At 44.1% G+C, this 26190-nt stretch overlaps 1 protein-coding gene across 1 annotated transcript in view; it reads right to left on the minus strand.

The window, feature by feature from the left end:
* The window catches only part of FOXO3 (forkhead box O3), a 117387-nt gene that overhangs the window by 15935 nt on the left and 75262 nt on the right, over positions 1-26190 (minus strand). The window contains exon 3 of the mRNA XM_060030131.1: positions 2752-4187. Within this exon, the coding sequence (XP_059886114.1) occupies positions 2787-4187 (1401 nt within the window). The 3' untranslated portion in view covers positions 2752-2786. The remainder of the gene's footprint in view (positions 1-2751; positions 4188-26190) is intronic.

The following is a 26190-nucleotide window of genomic DNA, read 5'->3' on the forward strand; positions in this document are numbered from 1 at the left end:
AGTGAGTCTAGAGAATACCACAACTACTGGCTTGAAAAAAAAAAAAAGTCAAACCAAGAAAGTCATTATAGAACAAATCTTGGGAAGCTGAGGTGCTTAATTTGGGAGAAGTGAATTCTGAGACTGTGACCCAAGTCCTGTTTTGTGAATTCAGGAGAATCTTCAATAAAGCGATAGCCACAAGTTTACTGTAAAAGTAAGAATATACATTAGGCCACACATGCTCCTGGCTATATAGTGGAGCAATTTATTCCAAAGCAAAATGGAAATCCTAGAGCCAGAAACCAGACTCCCTCAAAGCCCTTCACAGTCTTCAGGATGTTTCTTTCTCTTGCTCTGGTCATACTGAGCTGGTTTACTTTCAGGAAAATTTGGTGACTTTTCATATTTTTTACTCAAGAAATATCTCCTCAAAAACACTTCACCCAAAATATTTTGAGAAAAAGGTGACTAAATGACCCTAATATTCCAAAAGGGTATAATAATAAAATGCATACTTTTAAAAGTAGTTACTTATTATCAAAATAATAATTCACTAAATATATTTTTTTAAACATAAGTATTTAAATCTCCCTTAAAAAATATATATATATTTTTTGCGGTACGTGGGCCTCTCACTGTTGCGGCCTCTCCCATTGCGGAGCGCAGGTTCCGGACGCGCAGGCTCAGCGGCCATGGCTCGCGGGCCCAGCCGCTCCGCGGCATGTGGGATCTTCCTGGACCGGGGCACGAACCCGTGTCCCCTGCAACGGCAGGCGGACTCTCAACCACTGCGCCACCAGGGAAGCCCTCCCTTAAAATATTTTTATACCACCTTTTAGAATTACACACACACACACACAAGAAAAGTCTGCTACTGAATTAAAAGGAAAACCTACACTTGAAAAATAAGACAAAAATTGATGGCACATTTTCTTCTCAATGAACTAGAAAGTGGATTCCTTACAACCAAACCAAAATTAAAACCTACTGTGTCTTCAGAAGCCACAATCATATTCCTCTTCTTAAAGGAAGACAAACTGTTCTTCTAAAAGCCAAATATCTAAATTTCTCAAGGCAAGTCTCCACCAGTCCGAGTTCTGGCAGTACGGAAGTGTGTCACCCTTCTTAGCTTCTGCTGCAGTCTTTTTACCGTCTCAAGGGCTATTAAATGACTCGAAACAGATGTCTGAGTGCCATTAGGGACCTGCTTCTGCCTGGGAAAGCGGAGAAGCTGAGCACCACAACACTCTCGACATTCCACTTTCGACAACTACCCATGAACGGGATGAGCTCATCACAGGAGACCCTTATAATTCCTTCACCAGGGCAGAGGGTTAAACAAGGCTCAGCTTTTTATGGCTTTGAATCCCATTTCTCTTTCACACCACTTAATAAAGAAGAGTGTAAGTAGCTTGCTGATACTAAAAAAAAAAAAAAAAAAAAAAAGGAACTGGGGCATAAAAAGAGCCCCTGAACATGGGAGGGTCTGGGGGTACAAATGTGTTATAGCAGAAGACCCCAGTGCTCATCTTACTACTTGAAGATTGAGAGTTCTGGGGCAAGCTTGTATGTTACCTACTGATTCTGGCTCTGGTTCAGAGCACTTCTCATTTTTACCATCTAGAGATAATTAGGAAGAACGATTATGGTTCAAGCCATTCCAGAAATAGGGATTCTGGGTCCAGCTGTGTGACCTTGGGCAGACCACTTAACCTCTCTGGGCTCCCTGCTTACTCGTATGTGTCAGTCGGTATGTGTACCTAATAACACCGCACATACTTCAGCCCACTGCAGTTTTACAAAGCACGTTCACACACTTCAGTGCATTTGATTCTTGCAATAACCCTGTGGAGTAACAGGGGCTATTATCCTCATTTTATAAAACTGGAAATTGAGGTTCAAAGGCTAAGTGACACACTCCCAATAGCAACCAGAAAGCAGTAGAAGTGGAACGGAACCCTCAACTTCCGATTCCAGTCAAATGCTTCTCTTTTCTTGCCACATCATGTTGCATGATCTCTCTGGTTCCAACAGAATTAAAATGCCACAATTTAAAAAATCTCTGTCGCCATTCACAACTCTTGTCACCGTTTGGAACCGGACACCATTTATACACTGGGAAAAAGAAGCACATGAGTTAAGTGCTCTCTCACATTAAAAACTTCTGTTTTCTATTTAATTCTTTTTGCTCTTTTAAATGTTTAGATGCTGAGTGCTAATAAAGATTGCTTAGTACTAATGGTGAAGAATCTAACAGATCTTGCTTCTTGGAAATACTCCTGTATGAAAGAGTCCAGAAAGCATAGTCTACTGTCAAATTAGAAGCACCTAAAAATTGTTACTTTGCTGGATAAAAAAGATATAGAAACCGTAGCATCGAAGATGGACAATGGCAGTGCTGGACCTGAGAGCCTAAGAAAGGCCCTTTGGCTGCGTCCTTAACCTTGATGTTTGTGTGGCCTAAGGTCCCCTTCCTCCCATCGCTTCTCTCCTCATCCATCCATCCAGTAGGGGGACCTGTGTCATAGGTCAGCGAGGGTGACTGGATACAAAGAAAAATGAAACCTCTGAATGTGTATTCTTTTTACTGGCAGTAAAACTCCTGAGCTGTCAGCAAACTGTGGGGAGGGGCACCTGACAGCCCTATTTGTTTTGCTGGTACCACTCAGAATGAACTGGCTGGGAGCCAGGTTACTGTGCACCACGTAAATGAAAGCCATTGTCCCCCACCGCCCCTGTTATTACTATGCCGTAGCCCTGGGCACTGACCTGCTCTGCCCACTTCCCCTTTCCTCAGTGAGCCTTCAGCCTGGCACCCAGCTCTGAGATGAGGCCTGCTTAGCACCAGTGAAGCTCCCCACATTCAAACCAACAACGTTCTGTGTGGAGATGAGTGAATCAAAGTTAAAATCCAACCCATCAGCATCCATGAGTTCGCTACGGATAATGGACTCCATGTCACATTCCAAGCTCCCATTGAACATGTCCAGGTCCAAGTCGCTGGGGAACTTCTCGTGGCCCATGACGGGAAGGTGTGCACTAGCTGAGTACAAGGAGGAGCCTGAGAGAGAGTCCGAGAGGGTTTGCATAGACTGGCTGACAGGAGACTGCTGCTGGTGTTTGGCTGACCCGAGGCTGCTGGAATCGCTCAAGCCCATGTTGCTGACGGAACTTGACAAGGCACGGCTGCCACCGAGAGCGCCCTGGGTTTGGTGCTGGTGGTGGAGCAAGTTCTGATTGACCAAACTCCCCTGGTTAGGCTGGGCGGCAAAGGACATCATTGGATCGCTGCGAAGCATCACGCTCCGGCGGGAGTTCTGGGCGGACACAGCGGTGCTGGCCTGAGACATCAAGGGGTCCGACTGGGTCATCATGACATCGCTGTGGCTGAGTGAGTCCGACGTGAGCAGGTCCTGGAGTGTCTGGTTGCCGTAGTGCGACATGGAAGAGAAGGTGGCTGGCTTGTTCTCTTGGATGGTCTGCATGGGAGACTGACGCAGGGAGTTCAGAGACGAGGGGCCAAACACCGTGCTGCTGAAGGAGCTGGTGGGGGAGCCCAGGCCGGAGCCCTTGGTGGTGTATGGGAAGCTGGAGCTGCGCTGCATGAGCCCTCCGGGGGGCGACGGCTGGGACGCAGGGAGCGCGATGTTGTCCAGCAGGTCGTCCATGAGGTTGTCGGCCAGCCCGTCGTTCAGATTCATGGTGCCCGCCATGTCGGTCAGCCGGGGCAGCTCCACGGTGCACGGCTTGCTGACGGAGGGGGACAGGCTGGCCGAGCTGCTGTAGAGCATGGGGGAGAGTGGCGCGTCATCATCCTGAACGTCGTCCAACTCCGTGCTAGCCAGGATAGGGGACAGGCGGCCACTGACCGTGCTGGCATTGGAATTGGTGCGTGAGCGGAAGTCGGTCCACGCATCCAGCTCATCACTGCTGCGAGACGTGGGGCTGCCGGGCCACTTGGAGAGCTGGGAGGGACTGTCGTCGTTTGACTCGGTGGCGGTCTGCAGGGCTGCCTTCTTCTTGGCTGCACGGCCCCGGCTCTTGGTGTACTTGTTGCTGTTGTCCATGGAGACGGCCCGCCGCCGGGGCGCCTTCCCGCTCTTCCCCCCGTCGGGGTTGATGATCCACCATGAGCTCTTGCCGGTCCCCTCATTCTGAACCCGCATGAACCGGCTGTGCAGCGACAGGTTGTGCCGGATGGAGTTCTGCAGAGAGAGAAGGGACAGTGCAGATGAGCCAGAATGGTCCAAACTGAGCACTCAGAAGAAACAGTTGCTAATCAGACTCATTTTTTAAAGCAACCTCAGAGGCTAAGGGAAAAAAAAAAAAAGGCTTTGCATGACCCTCCTTGGCTTGGTATTAAATGACAGTATTGAAAATGGCAAGCTCCGTATTTAGAGGGTGGGAGACGGTTTCATATCCAGGAAATGCGGGGATGTAGGAGCTCACTGGCATTGTTCTTCTTAAATTCCCAAGTTTTATTGTCCTTTCTGTAACTGTACTTCCTATACTGAAGTTCACACTTATAATGTATTACCACACCATTTCTCCCTGCGCTTTGCAATAAACCTCCCTGGCTCTCTAAGGATAATTAATCACTTAGGGGGCTATTTTATTCTATTTTGGTCCCCTCCTCCTCTAGTACAGAGGCAGCATCTACCTTTTCTTAACCACTTCTATGAACCCAGAACTGGTGTGAATTGTTACCAATCCTTTCTACGACTCCATCTCCTCCTGCCACAATTTCACACCTGTCTCACAAGCATAAGAAAAAAATGGTAAAGTAGGATTTGCTGAGTCGACAGAAGTAGGCAAGTTTCCCATTCAAAAAAATTCCAAATAATTTATACAGACACTCCCTCCTCAAGGCAATGTGGTCTGAGCACACTTCCTTCCTTCCGAAGAGTACAGTATAGAAAGAGGCGGTGGGGGAGAGTAACTTTACTGTGAAGAAACCTGACATCTCAGCCAGGTGATCAACATCAACATCAACAGGGCAAAGTCAGGTTGATAACAGGCACTAGCTATAATGCGATGAAAACAGCACCTTCCTCAGTGGTCTTCCTTCCAAAACCCATCATGCCAGTCTAATCATGAGAAAAACTGCAGACAAATCCCAGATAAGGAACATTTTAAAATGCCCGTCCAGTAGGTCCACAGGGAGCCTAAGGAAGCATGATGACTACATATAATGTGGTATCCTGGATGGGAAGCTGGAACAGAAAACGGATATTAGGCAAAAGCTAAGGAAATCTGAATAAAGCACAGATCTTAGTTAATAACAATAACGTATCGACATTGGTTTATTAGTTGTGACAAATGTACCAAACTAAGATTGGATGTTATCAACAGGGGAGACTTGACGTGGATACCCAACATCAAGAACTCTCTGTACTAGGTTTGTAGCTTTTCTGTAAATCTAAAACGATTCTATACTGAAAGGTTTATTTAAAAAAAGAAAAGAAAAAGGGCAAAATACCCTCGAAAACCTCACAACTGCACCCATCTTGCAAGAATCCTCCTGGCTTGGTAGACAAGCCCAGTTAACAGGGATGACCCAGATCCAGTCCTATCTCTGCCACCGACCAACCATGTGACCTGAGCAAATCGTTTAATCTGTCTGCAACAACTTCAGTTCTTCTTCACTACAGCCATAACATCCAGACCGTCCCTCCCTGACAGGGATGACGTAAGGATGATATATGATAACATACTTCCGGAGCCAGTCACGCTACCAAGTCAGGGTACTCTTACTGCTATTATAAAGCACAGGGTCATCGCCTGGGGAGGGCTCATTCTAATCTGAAAATGCCTCATGTGCAGTAAAAGAGAGGAGTTGATGGTATGTGCCACACCTGGAATAGCACCTGCAGGCCAGATGAGTTTTTATTTGCAAGTTAAAAAGACAGAAGATATTGCCTGCTGCTGTCTATTAAATACAAACCATTCTAAAAGCTACCGTAGTTTAAAAAAAAATTGGCAATCACCAACTGTATTTATGTAGAAGATACAAATACATGTGTTCTACCAGAATGTTTTTAAAACATAGAAAGTGAGCAGGATTTCACCATACGTAAATAACCCAAAATACTCAGAGTGTTTCCCGTGTACATGTTCCCATGCAAGGATGCCCAGCAGCTCTGGCTGGGCAATGAGCATCAGCAACCATGGGTCATAATTCGGCATTTCTACGACAGCCACAAAGACGCGTTTGAGAGTAGAAAACAGGCAACGTGCTGAGTATCTGGTGAGACAAATGTTGCCCATGAGACTATATATCCTGCTTCCCTTTTACTCTTATGGTTTTTAAAAGAATAATGGCATCTCTATGAATGGTTCAGAAATCACATTTCTTTAAAAAGTAAAACACCTTCTCAATAAAGATATGAAGCATGCTCTTAAAACTCACTCTGCAGGGTTCAACAAGCAGGCAAGTGCGAGGTGGTTCTATTACTGAGTACTCAGACAACTAGCTGTATTAACTAAAAACTTAAACTCAAGCTTCTCATTGAAAAAACAGGGTGGTCCTGAAGCTCTGTGGGGGCAATGTAGACGCTAGCCGAATTACCCCTCCCCTGGCCAGCCCCCTTTGCTCTAGATTTTGGAAAGAGTTCATACCAACACCCAGAATTAGCAATGACCAATCGTAAGTACCCAGTTATCCACCCCCCCTTTAAAAAGCATTTGGAGATTTTTTTTAATGCATTTTTAGTCTCACAATTCCAAACCAAGTAAGAAAGAAAATGAAACCTTTAGAGACCTCCAAAATGTTCTCTATGGATTTTCTAATGGTCATCTATTTCTACAACTCTAAACCCCAACAATGTATGTGTGTAATTTTATAAAATTACAAGCTACCATTGGTTAGGAATTTGGAGAGAGAAATTAAGCTTCTGTAGGGGTTTGTGGTAAAGGGGCCGGAATACCCACAAGGAGGACCAGAACCACAGCCTGTCAGGGCCCAGGTCCCTAATTGCAAGAGGGAAGAGTGAGAGCCTGCCTGACTACAGCACCGTCAGTTACTGGGCCAGAGCTTTTAGATTCCTCGACTCTAATCCTCCTAGTAAACCCGCAAAGTTGGTGCCCTCATCATATATATGAAGGCTCAGACTGAGAGAAATTAAATAACTTACACAAGGTCACACAGCTAGTGTCTATAAGAACCAAAACAAACTTGTTTTCCCAACTCCACTCCAATGCTTCCTCTGCAACCTTTCCCAGGTCTGTCACCAAATTAGACAGAAGTCATCGTGCTATCTGTGCTGACATCTAAAAAGAGAAACTTTTAAGAAAGAAGAAGGATACAAAGGCACTATGACTATAATTTTGTTTGTGAAATAGTTAAGGGTAATAATTTGGTAGGTCTTTCCTAAAAATGTTTTTAAAAGAAAGTCTTTAGAAGAGCAAGTCTGAAAGTAAAGGCTCATCCTATAGCCCGCATTTGGGTTTCTTTACTAAGGTGGCCATCGTAGCATTCATCCTAAAGAGAGGACAGTGGTTACCATACAAACCAATATAAACTACCCTTAGATTCTGAAACAAAACCCAACTTATTAAATGGGTGATTAGCTTCAGTGTCCAATCTTCGCTCAATTCTTGTTTTAGAGGTTACTAGTGGCAGAATACATCTCCCTAAGGCATATTACCTACAACCCAACACTCGGACAGGTTTTTCCAGTTCCATTACTAAGACGACGCAAACAAAAACCTGTGTCACCACCATCCTCACAGTCCCCAGCCTTCCGTTTATAAAATCCACAATCTGAAGGGGACGGGGGGCATTGACAAAGGCCATTCAATGTGGCCCCTCTGTCTATTTCTAGCTCAAATGCCCCTCACCCTAATATGGTCAGATACCAGAAATGTATTCTGCCTTTTTGCCTCATAGGTCATGATTCTAATCACCAGGTTCTCTAACTAAATTTCGGTGAAACAGGAGAAGGTGAATAAATGCCAGAGAAAATATCAGAACTACAACGTTTCCCCAGCACCTTCCCTGATAACGGAAGTTAATGGTGATATGATTTCTGTTAAGATTTCAAACCGCCCCTCCCTCACCTCAATCCCAGGAATGAAGACATGGAATTTATAAAACGAGACAAGCCAATTATAAAATCTTCTTATGATCTGTAGTTTAAGTTCTCTAAAGACCTCTCCACTGGAGGCTCTAAATTAGTTTCCAATGTACTGTGTGCGTTTTAAACTATAAAACTACCATCAAAAATATTCTATGGTTTTCCACTAATTCATCTGTCATACCAAACAGTCTAAGTTTGTAAGACGTAACATTAGTTTGGGGGTTGAGAGCTGACAGTAAAGGAGGAATGGTTTGATAGGACTAGAGTGATTTTTCTAATCACATCTAAATACACATTTTGAAATACATTGTGAGGCAGACCACTGTTAATTGGTCGGGTGTGCTTTCCTTAAGGCTAAGGTGATAAGGTAAATATAACCAACCAAGACTCCCATTGCTAGAGCTCAGGCCATTCTGTCATCACATTTGGTTACTAAAGGAGTCGATAAATTACTCTAACCCCAACCCCAAACCCTGTAAATAGTTCTGGTTATTTAAATCCACTACTAAGAAATCCAGAGACTGATGAATTAGAGCAAACCGAACATCTCTAGGAAGAAACTTTTGTCAGAGACAAATATGCCAGCTTTTTCCAACTTGGGCCCAAAGATGTAGAAAACCCCGCAAGCAACTATAACACGATGTCTCTGAAGAGAGAGCAGAGATAAAAATGAGAGGAAGAGTATTCTTATGTCAATCTTCTCTTTAACAAAAAGATTTACACTGAAGCAAGGCCTGCGCTGGGGCAGTAAACACTTTAGGTGTAATTAGTAACAGAGCTGTCAGACCTGTCCTGTGTGACTGCAGCTGCCATCAGTGGCCTAATCCTTCGAGGAGGGATGTGCAGGTATGTGAAGGAGGCCGCCTGATGGAACTCACATTTCACAGCTGGGCTGACTGCGGCCGTGTGGGTCAGAGCCTGGAGATCCCTTTGCTTGGCTCTCCTTGAAGAAATCAGCATAAAAGATGACTGTCTTCATCAGAATCCGGTAATTCTTTTGCTTGCTATAATGAAGACAGTCTCCTAATGCAAGATACCTTTATCCCTAATGCTAAAGTGCACAGTCACTACAGTTATGCCAACTGGTTGTGAAGACAGATGGACCCCAAACAGATTAGATTAGATTAAGTGTCAGAGGGAAGCTGCCTGAAATGAATAAGTATTCCACCAATATTTACAAAGTGGCTAATTCACACATGCAATTTAATGTGGCCAGTGGAGGGAGGCAGGCTTCAATGTCAGCCAGGTCGGAGCTGGAGTCGTGGCCCTGGCATGTGTCCTGTGACCCTGGGCAATTGACTTAACCTCAGTTGCCCCTTTCATAAAACGGGGATAAAACACCCTCTCTGTCTAACTCTAGGATCTTTGGGAAGATTAAATGAAAGTACGCATGCAAATTACTCATCGAGTGCCAAGCACAAAAGAGGCTCTCAACTGTCAGATCCCACGTACGGAAGCAGTGACATCACAAATGTTCACTTACTGTTTTCCGTACATCATATACTTGAAGCCAGAAGGGGAGAGGGTGGGCTCCTTCCAGGAAGAGATTTCAAACTCTTAAAAGTATTTCAAAGGTGCTGTGCCACTCAAGAGTAGCTGGTAATTTCCCAACTGTTGCTACCCTACGTCCGCTCCAGCCCCTTCCAACCCATGTTTACCTTGTAAAGGCTGCCCACTAACCCAGACACCAGCTGCATGTGCTTCCCCTGGAACACAGAGAGGGTTTTGTCTGGAAGCAACATGTGGTATCTATTTATCTTTCTCAGCAACAGGCAACAAGGAATCCACTGACTTTAAAAATAAAAAGGGAGTTGTGTAATTTAACTCTTAAAGGCCTCCACCTTTCCCTCTCTCTCGCTCTTTTTGCTGTCTCAAAATGAATTATGGTTGTCAACTCCCAAGCCAGACCCACTGCTTCCCACCAAGCAGATTGCAGGCATTGCCCTGGTCCTCACGAGGGATTTCAGTGGGGACGATCTATCAGGCACTGCTTTTAAATCCAGGACTCATCTACCTTGCACACAGGACCAGCATTTCAAGTAGGTCTCCTTGCTTTGACTTGTTGGCACCGACAGTTCAAAATGAGGCTGCCAAAGGCCTGAATCCTAATATATGCAACTGCTGAACAGGAGATGATAAAGGTCACGTGAAAAGCCCAATGGAATCCGTGAGTCCTGGGGAGACCCAGGGGACCGTGTGCCACAGCAGAACAACACAGAGACACAGCTTCAGGAGAGGGCCTGGGAAGATGCCTCTGATTTATAACGACAGGCTCTTTCAAAGGCAGTTCTCTGGATGATGCCCTGATTTCTCTTATGCATCAGTTTTCCGTCCTGGCTGCCTCTTCGAATCACCTGGGGAGACTTTAAGTACTCACTCATAGAAACTGGTGTGGGTAAGGCCCGGGGAGGTACATCTTTAAAGCTCCCCAGATTATTCTAATGTGCAATTAGAGCTGAGAATCACTGGAATTTCCCCCTTACATTTCTACCGGCTGAGACTCTAAGATAATGATGCCCAGTCTTCCCAGGTCTGGTGCACAGCAGATGTTCTTTAAGTCCAAGTTTCCACCATTCAGAAGATAAGGATGAGAATCGGGCTCACAGATTTAAGCTATGTTTATAGGTACAGAGTAAAATGGAGAGTTAGAGTAATTTATCAAATAACTGGGGTCCAGATATCTTTTTTCTTTAAAAAAAAAAGGTAAGGGGAAGGGTCCTTGACCTTGCACTGCCTTGTAGATGGTCACCCATTCTGCTCTGTGCCACTTCTCTACCCAGCACGGATAGACATGGACGGAAAAGAGGGTAAGTGGACTTTCCAAAAGTAGGAACTGATGATATAGGCTGAAGAAGGAATGGGCTGGGACCATAATTGATCCCTGTAATTTTCAGAATCTTCCCCAAATTAGCATGAAACCTCACATAATCTCTTTTATAACAGACTGTCCTTCGAACAAAATGCCAAAAAGATAGACTGCATAAAAATAACCACTGAAAAAGCCATACCCCAATCCTGAGGTACTTATTAGCTTCCATTGTTAAGAATACTTAATTATTACTTAATGAACTTCCCTGAGAAGCAAAGTACACATGCAGATCGCCTCAGTAACAATCACACAGTTTCTCCTTCCTCGACTGTACAAAACACTACATCACCGCACTCACTGCAAAGACCCTGGGTGGGGTAGGGGGAGGGAATACTGCAAAGGGCCAGGTAGTGCCACCATCCGAGGGAGGAGTGTGCAGGGCTGGTCCTTCTTACTAGACATTAGACATTTAGCTGGCTTATCCTCTTCCTCTACACTTTATCTACTCCGGGACTAACTTGTTCGAAAGCAAGTATGCAAAGTATGATGGCATAAAACAGACTTGTGAGTTACTATTTCCGACTATATGGAATCCCAGCTTCCCTGTCTTCAGACAGAGAAGAAAACTTACACATTCACATACAGGATTGCATAATCAACCCTGATGTGTAAGACAAGGTCCAGGCTAGCTCCAGTCTTACTTTTGTCTAAAACACTAAAAGTTCAAACCATTAAGGGACTTATTTAAAAATACGACGTCCTAAAATAAATAGTGTCGGGAATTTGCCTGAAGGATTAAATTTCCAGCTGGAAACAAGATTTCTGTTACATTTGCTGACAACTATCCTCTACCCGCAGAGGTCTCCTTGGAAAACTCACATTTGTTTCACGTTTTCATGCAGTAAGCAGCAGGTTCTGGCCCCTCCTTTGGAGGAATAAAATAATAATAACCTGGTGATCAACAAAATGAACCCATTTCCTACCCAAGCCAAGATACGTGAAGCTTTCTTAGGGGAGGAAGGACTAGGCAGACAATTTTTTCTGTCCCCAATTGAAAAAGAAATCCTAGATGGGAAGAAAGTTCTCTTAAAGAGCTACCACACTATTACAGAGAGTTTTGTTGGGTTTTCCAGGGTGGGTTTTATTTTCATATTAACTTTTAAATTTTTTTCATTTAGCGATCTTTTCAAGCCCTTCCACAGCTGTTTCTGCTCTTGGAGGGCAAGAGGGAACATTCCATTCCTCCCAGCCAAACCTGCACTTCCGGCACACAGAGAACCCTGGCAGCCTTGCGCCCTCTGCCCACACCCACTCCCCGCAGCACCCTCCCCACCACCCGAACCCCCTGCTTCCAGACCCGTGTCCTCCTCCCCACCACCCGAGGAAGCAGCAACTAAGGGCATGTGCAATCAACAGAAAGACAGTCTCCAGAAAGCAGGTCAAAGCTGCAGCATTGGGCCACCCCTGCCCTCTTGCTCCAGGCTTGAACCCTGGTGTGACTGAATCCTTTCCCCTTCCCACAAGGAGCTCAGCAAACACACACCTTAAACTCCCCTTTAAGACCATGCAGGACTAGCCACACCAAATGGATGTGTCAAAGGGTTAAAACCATGAAGTTTCAGCACCTTCCTGAAAGCGACTCTGCAAAGTAGAGCAAAGTGGAACAGAAATAGTTTTATTATTAACATACTTTTCACTTAGATTAAAAAAAAAATAAAGCTGCAAGTTTTTCCAGTTTGAAACTGTATTGTGGGTGGAAATGGAGAGAATAAAAGGGCACTGGGAATACACATCCAGAATTCAGGAATACATTAGAGTCTAATCACTTTCATGGCATTATATAAGTGATCGTCAGGGCAGGAAGTTCAGTAAAAAGTTAATACTGTGGAAAATGGAGAGGGCTGTGAAACCCATCTAGTAACAAGCAGCCTTAACTTTACAGTGAAAGAAACGGAAGACCAAAGAGATACAAGGCGTACCTAAATTCAATCAGCTAGGAGGTGACAGCCAAGCTGAGACAACTCAGATCTCCTGGCCTTGACATGTTATAGTAATACCATCCAGAAACACCATTAGTCCCAGTGTCTGGATTACCATGACAACTGAAGTGGTGAAGTGCAGGGAGCACGGAGGACGGTAAGATCTACCATCCACTCACCCATCCATCCACCCACCCATCCACCCATCCACCCATCCATCCAACTTCAGTCTGCCTTGCTTTACAACTTGAGGAATAGAAGTCTGTCTCCTCTAACACATACTGAACTCTTTACAACCAGACGCCATGTCTTATTATAGCTTTATCACCTAGCATGGGGCTGGCACAGAGTAGGTGCTCAAAAATATTTCTCTAATCAATGAATTAATGGGAAGGGGGCAGCAGCCACAAAACAGGCCTGAATTATACTTTAAAATGAAATGTTATAAAACATGACACCAGTGAATGATCCTCAACATGAAAAGATGGAAGCAAGCTTCCACTGTAAAATGTGAAAGAGCATCTAGGTTGTTCTAAAGTTGACAAGTCTCAGCCTTAGGTATTAACTTCAATTATACAACTGAATTTCCAAAACCAAGATGATGCAGTCTAGTAAGTAGGCTTAAGGTTCTCTGTAATGATATTATACAGATGGGCAGAAGGATGGTAAGTGGGCTACTCGGGGGAGCAAGGGCTCGACAGAATCGTCTCAGGTCTGTCCCGGGTGTAGAGATGACTCTCCACCTGTCTCAGGATGTTACGGAGGCCCCATTACTTGGTAATGCGGTGGGCCCAGAGCGCTCAGAGGCATCCTTGAAACCACAGATAACACATCTGGTTCTAAGTCTCCTCCAAGCAGGCACAGGGGCAACAAGAGAAATCCAAAACAGAGTCTACTTCACCTGCAATCTGAAGGAACTTACTGTGTTTGGTGCCAACCAGAGCCAAAACTCTGTGCTTGACAAATCTAATCTCATTTTACTTTCATGGCACGCCTGTCAGGAGGAAACTGAGGGGCAAAACAGTAACTGTCTATAGGCGGTCGTGCCGGAAATCCAGCCCAAGGCTAACTCCTACAGCAAAGCTCTCACCACTGCACTGTGTGTCCCTCTAAAGTCACTGAAGTGCCCAAGGAGAGAGGCACCATTCACAAGTGACCAAGGAACATGAAGCTTTCAAGACTACCCAAACCAGCCACTGAATTAAGTGTTCCCAGCTCTAAGTTTCTGTACGTGGTCCCTAGGACTGTGAAAGGCGGGTAGGGGGGAAGGTGGAAAAAGCACTAGCTGTGAAACAAGCCTTGTTGGAACTGGATCATTTTTAGAAATGAGCCTTTTCTTCTCAGACACTCCCCAAAAGGGACACTATGGACATGTCCTACCTTGACCTGGGATCACTATTTTAGGGAACGACCGAACAAGATCACTGCCCGAAACTTTTGAGTGTCCAGGCCTTCCTCAGAGGCACATCTGGTGGCCTCTGTGCTCAGGGACCATCACCCCATAACTGAGTCAAGCCAGTTTACCTGGTTGTCCCTGGCAGGCCTATTCAAGCCCCCAGTAGCTGGTACCCTGCTACAGGTCCTGAAGCCAGAGACATCAGGCAAACGTCTGCTTTGCCCTGGACCTTGCTATTTCAAGGCTTAATGTGAAACAGGGACTCGGCTCTATACTATTTAAAACATGTAATTAGTTTATTATTGAGCCAGAAAAGATTAGCTTGCTTTCAAACTATGTGAATTTAAAAATACGATGCCTTTTGCCTGCCAACTGACAGCACAATCAGGTTACTTCTGTTTAGCCTCAATCAAAAACTCTGGTAGAAAACTGCTCTAAGGCTTCATATGCGTGCTATTTTATTATTTGTCTTCTGGCATCAAATCCTGCAGAAACAGAAATCATTGAAAATGCAAGCACATTAAAAGGGTGGATGTGGAAGTGCTGAGTGGGTGAGTTAAACAGCTTGAGAGTTTGACATCTGAAATCCAGGAAAACTGCCTTTCTGTTCTTAGTTTACAATCCCTCCCTTCACATGGAATTCACTGGCTTTAGCGTCACACATACAAACACTGACTGTTTCCAGCTCTTCAGATGTTATGGTTCAGAAAAAATGGTTCTTTTTTGTCTTGTTATTTCAAGAGCAACGAATCTCTTTTTGGTAGCTCTGAAATATATGCCAGTGTGTGGGCACAGTCACACAGTTACACATGGGCCCACACCCTGGAAAGACTGGTAGGGGTGGAGGCATATTTTTCAGCTAGGGCAGGAAAAAGTAGGGGCTAGTATTTACAAAACAGACACGTGTATATGCATCTGGAAGCAGGCTGCCTTCCAAGTGTCAGTGTTCATTATTCTAATAGTCATCAAAAATCAAGGTGTTACTGGTGAAATAAGCAGAAAAAGAAAATAAATGCCACATAACAGAGTATTTCATGTTGGCTACTGCAAACACACCACTGACGGACTTTTTCTTTATGGGAATAAAGAGTACAACAGTCAATTCTGCAAAATGACTCCAGCCTACAGTACCCTCTTTCCGCTCCACACCCCAGGGAAATTCAGTTAACAAGGAGTCTAAGGAACTGCTCCCTCTACCTGAAAACCTCACCTGCATGTGCAGCATTTCACGGTACTGGTTTTGCAAGATTTCTTCTTGTTTAAAACCACATGATGCAAAAGTGACTGATGACCAATATAATGATGTTGCTAAATGCTGAGTGAATCAACCATTTATTCCAGGACACTCCTGGGTGCCAATTACATGCACAGATGAGCACTAGCCAGCTTGAAATTCCACATGAAATGATCAAAGAAAGGAGAGGACATTTCCACTCACCAAAGAGCCAGGAATTCATTCCAGTTTTCTGAAGTAAACATTGATTGAGCCATTCGTATCTTAATTTATCATCTAGGATGCATTTTAATTTATAATCTAGGATGTTCTCAAATGTGCAAGTTAATATTAGCACTATTCCCCAAATGATGATGAAGTGGGTTCAATATGCATGGGATAAATCTCAGTGTTTCTAAAAACCATGACAAGAATGCAGTACTTTAATACCACTATGTACCAGGCTATAATCTTCTTCACGTACACTGCTAGGTAAGCTTGAAAGCACTTAAGAAACTGGAAGCACCAGCATCAGTGGTGATATTAATCTATCACCCAAAGGGCAGGAGGGATAATATTCATTGGCAAGGACAGTCACACAGGAGACTAAGAGTCTGTAAGACACGAGACTCTAAGTGTGTGGTGGAGAGTCGGGGGGTGAGCCCACGCCTCACCCAGCAGGTGTCAGAGTGCTCCAGGGCTCCTGGTTCCCCTACACTCACTGTCAGTGATTCCAAAGCCACTTCTGAGGATGCAGGACCCCTGGGCTCTACAACTGCCTCCCTGGTGGAGTCTGACTTGGCAGATTCTCTCCCCCAACTTCCTGGGGCTCATCATCTGGACTTCCTGAAGTTTCTAACTCTTCCCCCTTAGGTTGTTCATTTGCTAATAAGAAATGTGTGTGAGCTCATAGCACAACCAGGTGCTAGGTCTTTCCCTAAGACTTGACAAAATCGCCGTACGTACGGGGCCCACTGAAACTAATCCCCTCACATCAAGACGAGGGAGGAAAAACACCCCAGGACAGATGTTGCTGAGCCATTTTTAGGTGCAAAGGTAGCTTCAAGTAACGCACTTCAGACTCTCTGCGGCATTACGTGGAATAATATCACCCAATATACCTGTTTCTCCAGGAACAAGTTCATTGGGTTCTTTCAAACAGCCATGACCTCAGCAGTCTTCCCAAGTGAAAGAGATAGCCAAGTCCTGACGTTAATTTGTGGATAGAACAGGAAATCACATTAAGCTTCTTATAAGGTTAACAAATTCAAGTTGGGAGACAATTCTACACCGGTCTCTGATGTATCTGCACATCTTGCAAGCAAAATACTAACAGCCTTTAGTGCTGGGTTATCTTTCAAGGATGTCTGCATTTGCATAGTAAACAGCCTTGAAAGACAGCGACAGCATCACCCTCCAGAGCAAAGGGGAGATATGCTGACTGCTCATTACAAGAGACTTAGGATCCCCAAACTCAGGGTTCCTCTCCCATTAACAGAACCCACGGCACGTGCAGGCATCAACCTAGGCTCATCTGTGTCACTCATTCCCATGGGACACTCGGGAGCAAGGACGGACCTGATGGAAAATATGCTGCTCATGCTGCTTGCTGGGTCACCAGTGAGTAATAAATTCCTTTGCCTCCGACCCAAGAATCTCATGGCTAGTAGGGTCAAATCTCAGATCCTTCCAGTTCTTGACAGTCTACTGCTTTAGTTTATGAACTGCTGACACTTCCTTAACTGCACCAGATAAAACTGGGCGATTCATCTCTAGCTAACCTTCTTCTCTACCCCTACATGAATAAGAAAGAACACAAGGCAATGGGATGGAGGAAAATGAGGTCACAAGTACGAGGCAGAGGCACATGGCTCCAGCATTTTGAATGTTCTGACCTGGCTCTGCTGAGGACCCACAGCCTTTATGAAAGCAAACCACTAATAAAGGGAGAGGGGCAGGGGGAACGGAGACGCTCCTGATACAGTCACTCTGCAGTGTTTTGTCTGCATCCGTCACCATCTTTTTCAGTGGTTGCTCAACGCTGCGGTTTGCTTGTAAGAGCAGAGCGGAGCGAGCCGCAGGTCTGGGTTTGTCGCTTCTGCCTTCCTCCTCTACCAAACACAAGAGTAAACCACATTTATGTCCTCCAGGGAACATTTGCTGAGTTTCTGCAGGGGCCCGATCTCCATCAGGGAGCCCTAGGCCATTCTCAGAGGGAAGAATTTCTCCCTCGTCCCCTTGACTTGCCTAGGGGCTGCCCCAAATCTAATCCTGATGGAAATGCTTTCAAGGTCTTTCTCCTTGCCCCAGTGACTGTTGTTGCCACCTGTCACGTAGGCAGAAGCCCAGGGTTCCCTCCTCCTTCCATGCTAGCTCTCCCACATGCATTTTCTTCATTCTTCAGACAGTATTTAGCAGCTTCAGACCTGTGGAAAGGAAGACGGACTAGGCAGTTCCCATGAACCAAGAGCAAGCACACGCACACACATGTTTATATACTCCAAGTTTTCAAAAGAGAGTTAGTTTTCTAGCTTATTAACTATGAACCAGAAGCCTCTACTATGAAATATAAAAACCTTACAGGATTTCATGCTCTACAGTTTTCAACTACTGATTTAAGCCAGACGTGTTCTGGGACATACGAAATTGGTATTTTCTTTTCCCTTCCCTTTCCTCTTGGATAACCTACTTCCACTCTTGGCAAAAGGAGGCATATATTTACTATAGTGTCCACATGCACCTACACGTCCAGTGCCGGGTGGATTGTTGCCACCCGGCCAAATAATGTGCCCTTTGAGAAATACTTATCAGTTAGAGTGCTATAAAGTGGGCCGGCAGTTCTACTCTGCTCACACTGTGTAGTAGTTTGGCTACCAAACACAACAAGCTTTCTTTGGTTCTCTTTACATCAATCAGAAAATTATGTTAATTTGCTCTGACGCTATCTGTGGACCTATGTGGAAAGAATGTGACATCCAGGAGTAAATTAGAGTCAACTCACTCCACTTGGGCAGCAGGTTCCCACACAGACACTCCAGATACTAACAGTATACCGGGCAGCCAACCTGGGCTCCGGCAAGGGCTACACACATAAGGAACTATTAGCAACAACTTGCAAGTAATCAATTTTTAGTGCTTTTCAGTCTAGAGTAGCTGCCCAAAGAATACGGCAAAAACCACCATTTTAAAAACACCAATTTAAGCTACAGTAAGGTATTCTTACCATAGGAAATAGGTTTTATTTTGTCTCTCTGCATCCATATAGGAGGTCTAAAAATATAAAAAAAATAACGGTTTAAGATTTAGATACCACTTGGACATTTAAAAAGTTCTATAGCTTTTCTGTCCTTCCTCCTGACAGCTCTCTCTTATGTGGCACTATGTTTGGTGATAATTATTAAAATATTTCTTGGGGGGAAAAGGTGCATAAAAATATGAAGAAGTTACATAAGCTTTTAATAGAAGAAAAACTGGGAAGCGTTAAATAGCAAAAGAAAGCACAACTACGTCCCTTTTTCTATCCTGACACATGGAAGACTGTCAATACATCTTCTTGAAAGGAAAAATGAACTCCCCCTTTATTTTCTCTTCTGAAGTAAACCATGCTGAGTGAGGTTAGCATCTGTAACACAACCCAGGAAGCCCAGCATTACAGAGGTAGAGACTCTTTTCCCAGGTTCTCCATCTCCAAGGAAGTCTACCCTTAGCATTGAAAATCACAGTAAATAAAGTATCAGATTTAAATAAAGTTAAGACATCTGCCGTAAACTTCAGAAGCACTTAGAAATTCAAAACGTGGATATTACTCATTTTATTAGAAATCGTACTCATGCTTCAAGTGAACTACACAATTCAAATATAGTAGGAGAGAACATTTTGCTTTTAGTTAAGATTCATGGAATGTTTTTTTTGTAAGTGGGAAAATAAACCTTTGGACTGATTGGCAAAAGTATTAAGTGGGTACAAACTTAAAAAATCAGTATCTATTGATATTAAAAATGTAAATAACTTTTGACTTAGTAGAACAGACCACTCCGTTCTCCTCTTCTTCCTTACCACAGAATACTGATTTTTAGCTAAGCACATGGCTGCCCAGAACAAAAAGAGACAAAATACTCCAGCCTTCCTTGAAGTTGGATATGGTCGTGTGACTTAGTTCTGGGTGACGATATGGAAGTGGGAGTTCCGTGGAACTTCCAGCAAGATTAAAAGCAGCTGACTCAGATGAGAGACCTTTTTGTTCTGCCTTTCTTCTTCCTGTTGGCCTACATCTAGATGGACCGATCATAGGGGGAACCTTGAGGATGAAAACCACCTGCTAAGGTGGGACAGGATATAAGAGGAGACTGATCGTCAGTCAGTTCTTAGAGTGACCATATCACCCCTAGACTTCTTTTACATGAAAATAGTTCACTATTAATTTTGGGTTTCCTGTTATACATAGGCAAACCTAATCCTAACTGATAGACCCAGAAACTCTATTTTTAAGAATTAATCTTGCTGATACACCCTTCTACACACACACTTTCTCTCTCCCTCAACTTTTGCATATATTAGATTGATAACAAAAAATAGTTGAAAAAAAAATAGTTGATTACAAAATTACAATTATTAATAATGGTAATGAGAGGTTTCTAATCACATCAGGTAAACAATGCAATAGAAATACCTAGCAAGAAAGGCCATTCTGTGCCTGTCGCCCATCCACCTTGATGTGCGTGTCATCAGCCACTTTGAAAGTGCTTTTCAATGAATGATTGTGTACATGCTGGACACTGTTATCCTTCAGTGGTACAAGGCTGGCAGAGGAAACAGTAAACCTCACGGCCTCTTCTGAAGTTTTAGAAGTTCTGATACGGAGGCCACTAAGGAGAGGAAGTCAGCACATTCGCAAGTGAGGAGGCTGTATTATGGTGAGGCTCTTAACACTGCTTGTTTTGGGTACACCTGTATTTCAAGAGAAAGAGCACTTTTGCAGTTTCAAGACACAAAAATGAATTGTGGGAATTATGGCTCAGAGAGACATATGGTCTTAGCTTCTAGGAATTACTTTCACAGTGATATATAAAGCTATTGCTACCAAACGTGGGAATTATGCAGGGCCACACCTTAGCGATGATTTTTACAAACCTATCAGAAACAACATCAACAGCTAGTAAGCAAAGAATATCTACAACACGCCAAAATGTTCTAACTTGGACAAAGGCTTGCTCTCCTGACTTTGGAGCAACGTGAAATGAGTGTAAAGTAAGGCAGACATAGTGATATACCAGTCTCCACTTAAGCCCAGAGCATTAAATCCAAAAAGTAAAAATGCTATCTAATAAAAAACCAGCGGTCTCACATCTGGACAGTGTGGGATAGCATCCAGTACGAGCATTAAAAAAAACAACAACAACTCTCTATTCCCACTGAACCAAATTGTGGTCAGTTATCCCTAAAATGAATTTTCAAAAATCAGGGAATGAGTAAATGAAGAAATCTGTCACAAAGCTATTCCAATATTCTGAATAATGAATGCTACACAAGAATAGAAACTTTACTGCATTAAGATACCACATGACTGTCTCAATTTTTCATGTCTAAAGGCTGGATATTAAAAATTGCATCTATGAAGGCCTAATAGACAGGACAGCATTACAAATGTTTAATTATGCTGCCTAATTTCACCAATATGTGAGAAAAAACATGCTGGGGAAAGAGTCTTGAATATTCCCAGTTAGGTATGCACTACGGTTGGTAGTCTTTGACTGTTGGTGAAAAGGGAGCCATCCCCAGGAGAAGAAAAGATGGGTGATTTACTCAGAGGAAAGGAGCTTGCTTAGTAACCGACATCTTACATACATCTCACTGATAAATACTACACAGCTACTCTCCAAGCCTGTGTGGGATGCAAAGGGTTATTTCAGAGTTTAAACTGTCCCGTTCAACATCTTTTAACCTCTTCGTGATATGCTACTGAGTTCACTCCTGGCACTTCATAAACAAACTCATGAAGTCTTGGCTCTGGAAGGGCGGTTTGTGGCATCAATATCCTACTAGAGGGCAATGCCATTGGGCCAGGATCACCAACTTCTCTGGTGTCTCCCTTGAAACTCCTAGCACAGGGCTGGGCACTCTTTGTCATTAAACTGCAACCACCGTGATTTTAAAAGGGAAGAAAACCCCTCCTAATCACAGTAAGTGTTTAATGGACTAACAGCTGTTTTGGAAAGTGATCTTAGTTTACTAACATTTTGTCCTTAGGTATGAATGTCCTACACCGTCCCAATTTCCTTTGGCTTAGGGATTTGCGCAAACCCCCCAGGACGTCCCATCCTGATGGCTTCCCCAGCACTAGCCACTGGTGCTGATGTTAGTCTTCTGATGGTTAACTTTGAGGATGCTAGCACTTGAAGATGACCGTGGTTAGAGGTAAAAGGGAAATGGCACAATCCCATAAGACTCCCCCTGACACAGAGGGTGGATCTAGGATGGCAGGGAGTGGAAGGAATAACAACAAAGGGGCAGCCTCTCCCACCAGCCTCATCTGAATTGTCAGGGCTGGAGCAGTGGAGGAAGAAATAGAGGGGCCTCACATAACACACAGTCATTCAAACAGGTATTTACCGAGGTCCTTCCATGTACCAGGTGAACAAGACAGTCCCTGGTCTCATTCACGGATTTTACAATTTTGTGGGGTGAGGGGGAGACAAGGGATAGACAGTAATTAAAACAAATACATACATAATTACAAACTGTGAAAAGTGCTCTGAAGGAAAGCAACAGGGTACCATGAGAGAAAATAATGGGGTGGGTTGGATGAACCTAAGATTTAGACTGAAAAGTCAAGAAAGACCTATGAACTGGAGGATGAGCAACCAAGCAGTGCAAGTCATCCGGGTGGACGCATTTACCTAGAGAGAAAAAGGAAGAAAGAATCTGAGATGTTCTCCTTGAAGTCATGCAACATGAGGTCAGGTAGAGAATGAGGACCCAAATGTACAGGAGCCACCAGACAGGAGGGAGTGTGGTGGTCATGACTGTGAGAATCTTCCAGAAGGAGACAGCAGGCACCGCTGAAAGGTGCAGAAAGAGGAGGAGGTGAAGACTGTCCATGAGCGTTGGCAAGAAAGAGGTATCCCTGGTGGCCTTGGTAACAGCTGTACTGGGAGTGCTTGGGGAAGAAGCTAGGGAAGATGCCAGCAAGGGATAATAGATAATAAATCACAATCACAAGTCATAATCATAATTAAAGAGGTAACATTTACTGAGTGCTCATTATGTACTAAGCACTGTTCTAACAATGGCAGCCATATTATCCCCCATCTTGCACATGAGAAGACTGAAGCCTGAGGAAATCTGCTCAAGACTGCATGCTGTGCATGGAGGGTCCAAGATCAGATCTCAAGGCGTCTGGCTCGAGTCCAAACACTATGCATCAAAGGGGTGAAAGGGAACAAGACCCAGAGCCTGTGGGAAGAGGCTGGCAATGTCCTGGCCCTTGAGTCTAATGCAGGCCTTTCCCAGCAGAGGACATGGCTGGGCAGGCTCTACTGGGTACAGTGGCCACAGGACCATCCTTCTAACCTTGGGAAAATAATGACTATCTGAGGAAGGGTATATCCCAGAGTAAGCACTTTGCAATTTCCCACTTGCTTTTCCACTATTCATCCGTGAGACCCCTGGCAAGTATTTCCACTTAGAGACGCCCTGAGGGGCAAACAGAGCTGGAGTCCATGCTGATGTCAGGCCTTACTGCCCCTGCTCCACACCATAACTCAGCACCTCAGCTCTGGACCACACGCTTTCCAGTAACAGGCCCCACCGCCACAGGCTGGGCAGGGGCAAAGCAAAGCAGAGCACACTGGATGTATCCTCTCCCCTACAGTTTAGCCAGAAAGGAAAGTTGAGCAACGAGGAGAAACTGCTAGACTGCTGTCGAGCGGCCCTTTCAATCCATAACCAGGAAAATAAACATACGGACGTAAGCAAAATAGAGCAGCCGTGGATTTCTTCTGAGGTCTGCTCATCTTGTTTTCAGGACCTGGCATTCCCACCGCCTTTACCTCCACCTAGCACCGTTTTTAGGTACTTGGGAGGGTGCATGCTAGTTCTGAGGCGACCTAAATGGTCAAAAACAGTAATTTAAGTAAGTTAGGGTCCTTGGGTGGCCTCCCCAAGCCTTCCTGTCCCCTGGCCCCTTCCTGGTCCCTTCTGCCCTAGACAGTTTAATGTAGACTAAGTCTGAAAACATCAAGCTGGCCCTGGATAAAGAAGGTACCTGTTGTTTCCACAGTAAAATGACAAGAAAGAAATAAAAACGAAGTCATCCTCTGTGGAATAGCACTACGCAAGAACCGAGGTGAAATAAAATTCCTCCTACAGTAAAGTTTTCATAGAGATTACCAAAGGGTAGGGGGAAACTAGAGTCTAGAAGCCTGTTTAACATTGTATGAGTTCGTCTCTAGATCAGGACGTGAAGAACATGTAGAAATTCTTTAGTTAGGAAGTTTACATGCACTTATTGGATCATGTGAAACATGCATTATGTTCTGGAGTCTTACAAATGAGCTCCACCTGTATGCAAAGGACTAAAAACAGCCTGCAACAATAACGAAGACTGAAGCTGCATTAGCTGGGGATGAATGAGCCGTGGGACCAGTAACTGGACGTCCTGCTACTCAGACAGGGATCAGATCATCCTACCTGTGACTCTTGCAGCAACTGTCTAAAACAAGGCAAGTTAAGAGTTAAAATTCTAGTCTCAGCGAAAGGACTAACGTAACTTAGACTGCAACTCCTGCCATATGCAAAGTATTCTCATTTTCCAAGATCTTGGTTATTTGCTAGCCTTGAACTGGGTAAAAGCTGTTGAGCCGTTTTGTTTTCAACTTTTCTCTGATTACCAAAGTCATATGTGCTTATTCTAAAAAACTAAGAAGATTAGGAAAGTGTGAAGCAGAGAAAAAATCTCATAATCGGCCCTCCAGACACAACCTTTGTAGATTTTGCTATTATTTTCTATATTTGTTTACATGAATGTGAACATCCTGCACGCTATCCTGACGTTTTCCCCAAATTGATGTTATATTTATAATAAGCAGGGCCTCTTGTCAATAAGCCCTCTTAAATGTATTTCTTAAAACTTCAATGACCTGTATCATTCATTATTGAGTTTGGGTACTGCTCTCAAGGTCTGAATCAAGGCTTTTTATTTCAAGTTTCATATACTCTTGCATTCTTCTCCCCAAATTCCATGCAGAATGCAGAACGTAAGCATGCAGGATGCTCTTCCAGTTGGCCCGCTTGTATAGACAGGTCTTTTTTTTTTGGCTGCATTGGGTCTTCGTTGCTGCACGCAGGCTTTCTCTAGTTGGGGCGAGCGGGGGCTACTCTTCGTTGCGGTGCGTGGGCTTCTCATTGCGGTGGCTTCTCTTGTTGCGGAGCACGGGCTCTAGGCCCGCAGGCTCAGTGGTTGTGGCTCCCGGGCTCTAGAGTACAGGCTCAGTAGTTGTGGTGTGTGGGCTTAGTTGCTCCGTGGCATGTGGGATCTTCCTGGACCAGGGATCGAACCCGTGTCCCCTGCATTGGCAGGCGGATTCTTATCCACTGCATCACCAGGGAAGCCCTAGACAGGTCTTAATACAAGGAATGGCATCTGTATTCAAGGTATAATGAAAAGTTTACCCTTTACAAGCAAAGCACATGAGGGATTTTGGTTGTAGGGAACTACTTGTTCTGTCTTTTGGGGGACTGCTCGAGACCCACCGCACACAGCACACCTGAGCATCTCCTCCACCCCACATCCTCGTGTTTCCATGGCTGCTTCTGCATTCCCCAGTCCTCAGGTCCCATCCTGCTGCTATGGGGGCAACCAAGCCACTATACGGAGGAAAAGACCCAAAAATGGATTAGGGGGAATGACACCTTACGTCTGTATCAAGTAGTCATCACAACTCTGTCTACTTGGTAAGTTAAATGTTATTCCTATCCTATTAAATACAGGAGAAAAATGGCACAAAGAAGTTAAGATGGAATTTTAGAATGGGAAGGGACTTCAGAGATCAGCTAACCCAGTTGTGTCCAAACTGCTTAGTGGATTCGTGGAGGTTCTGGTTCTTTAGGGCCTTAGGTGGGGGAAGCAGACCAACCCACCAACACTCAATGTGGCGAATTTACCAAAATTGATTACTTTCTAAAGCATTTTCAGAAATGTTTTAACAGCATTAGTAAGACTGCTTGTTTTTTGCTATTGATGAAATATTTCAAAATAAATCAATGGCTTAAATTCAAGGGCATCATAAGGAAACCAACATGAGCTAAAACAATCCTATCACACTGAAATACTGAGTTTTGTTTCTAATCAGTAACAACTGGGAGCTCAATACCTAGAGCAGTGCTCAGCACATAGTAGGGCCTAATAGATATTTGTTGGATGAACTTTTATGAATGAATGGGATCCATCAACTCTGTAGAAAAACCAAACACATAAGAGTAAAATCATTCAAGGCAGTAAGTAGGAAGGAAGTCTGGAAGGCATTCATGAGCTGTATGATTAATAACTAATTTCATATCTACTAATTGTACATACGAAATTGTGAAGGACCAAAAAACTCAAATTGATTAAGTATCTTAAACAGGCTACACAGTGGATGCTAAGAGGTTCACACAGCTGAAAATGATAGAAAAAAATTAAACATCAGGATAAACGGAACTACATCCACATGAAATTCTGTCCTTTTTTGTTACTG

Source organism: Delphinus delphis, chromosome 14, assembly GCF_949987515.2.
Source record: "Delphinus delphis chromosome 14, mDelDel1.2, whole genome shotgun sequence".
In the NCBI taxonomy this organism is placed as follows: Eukaryota; Metazoa; Chordata; class Mammalia; order Artiodactyla; family Delphinidae; genus Delphinus; species Delphinus delphis.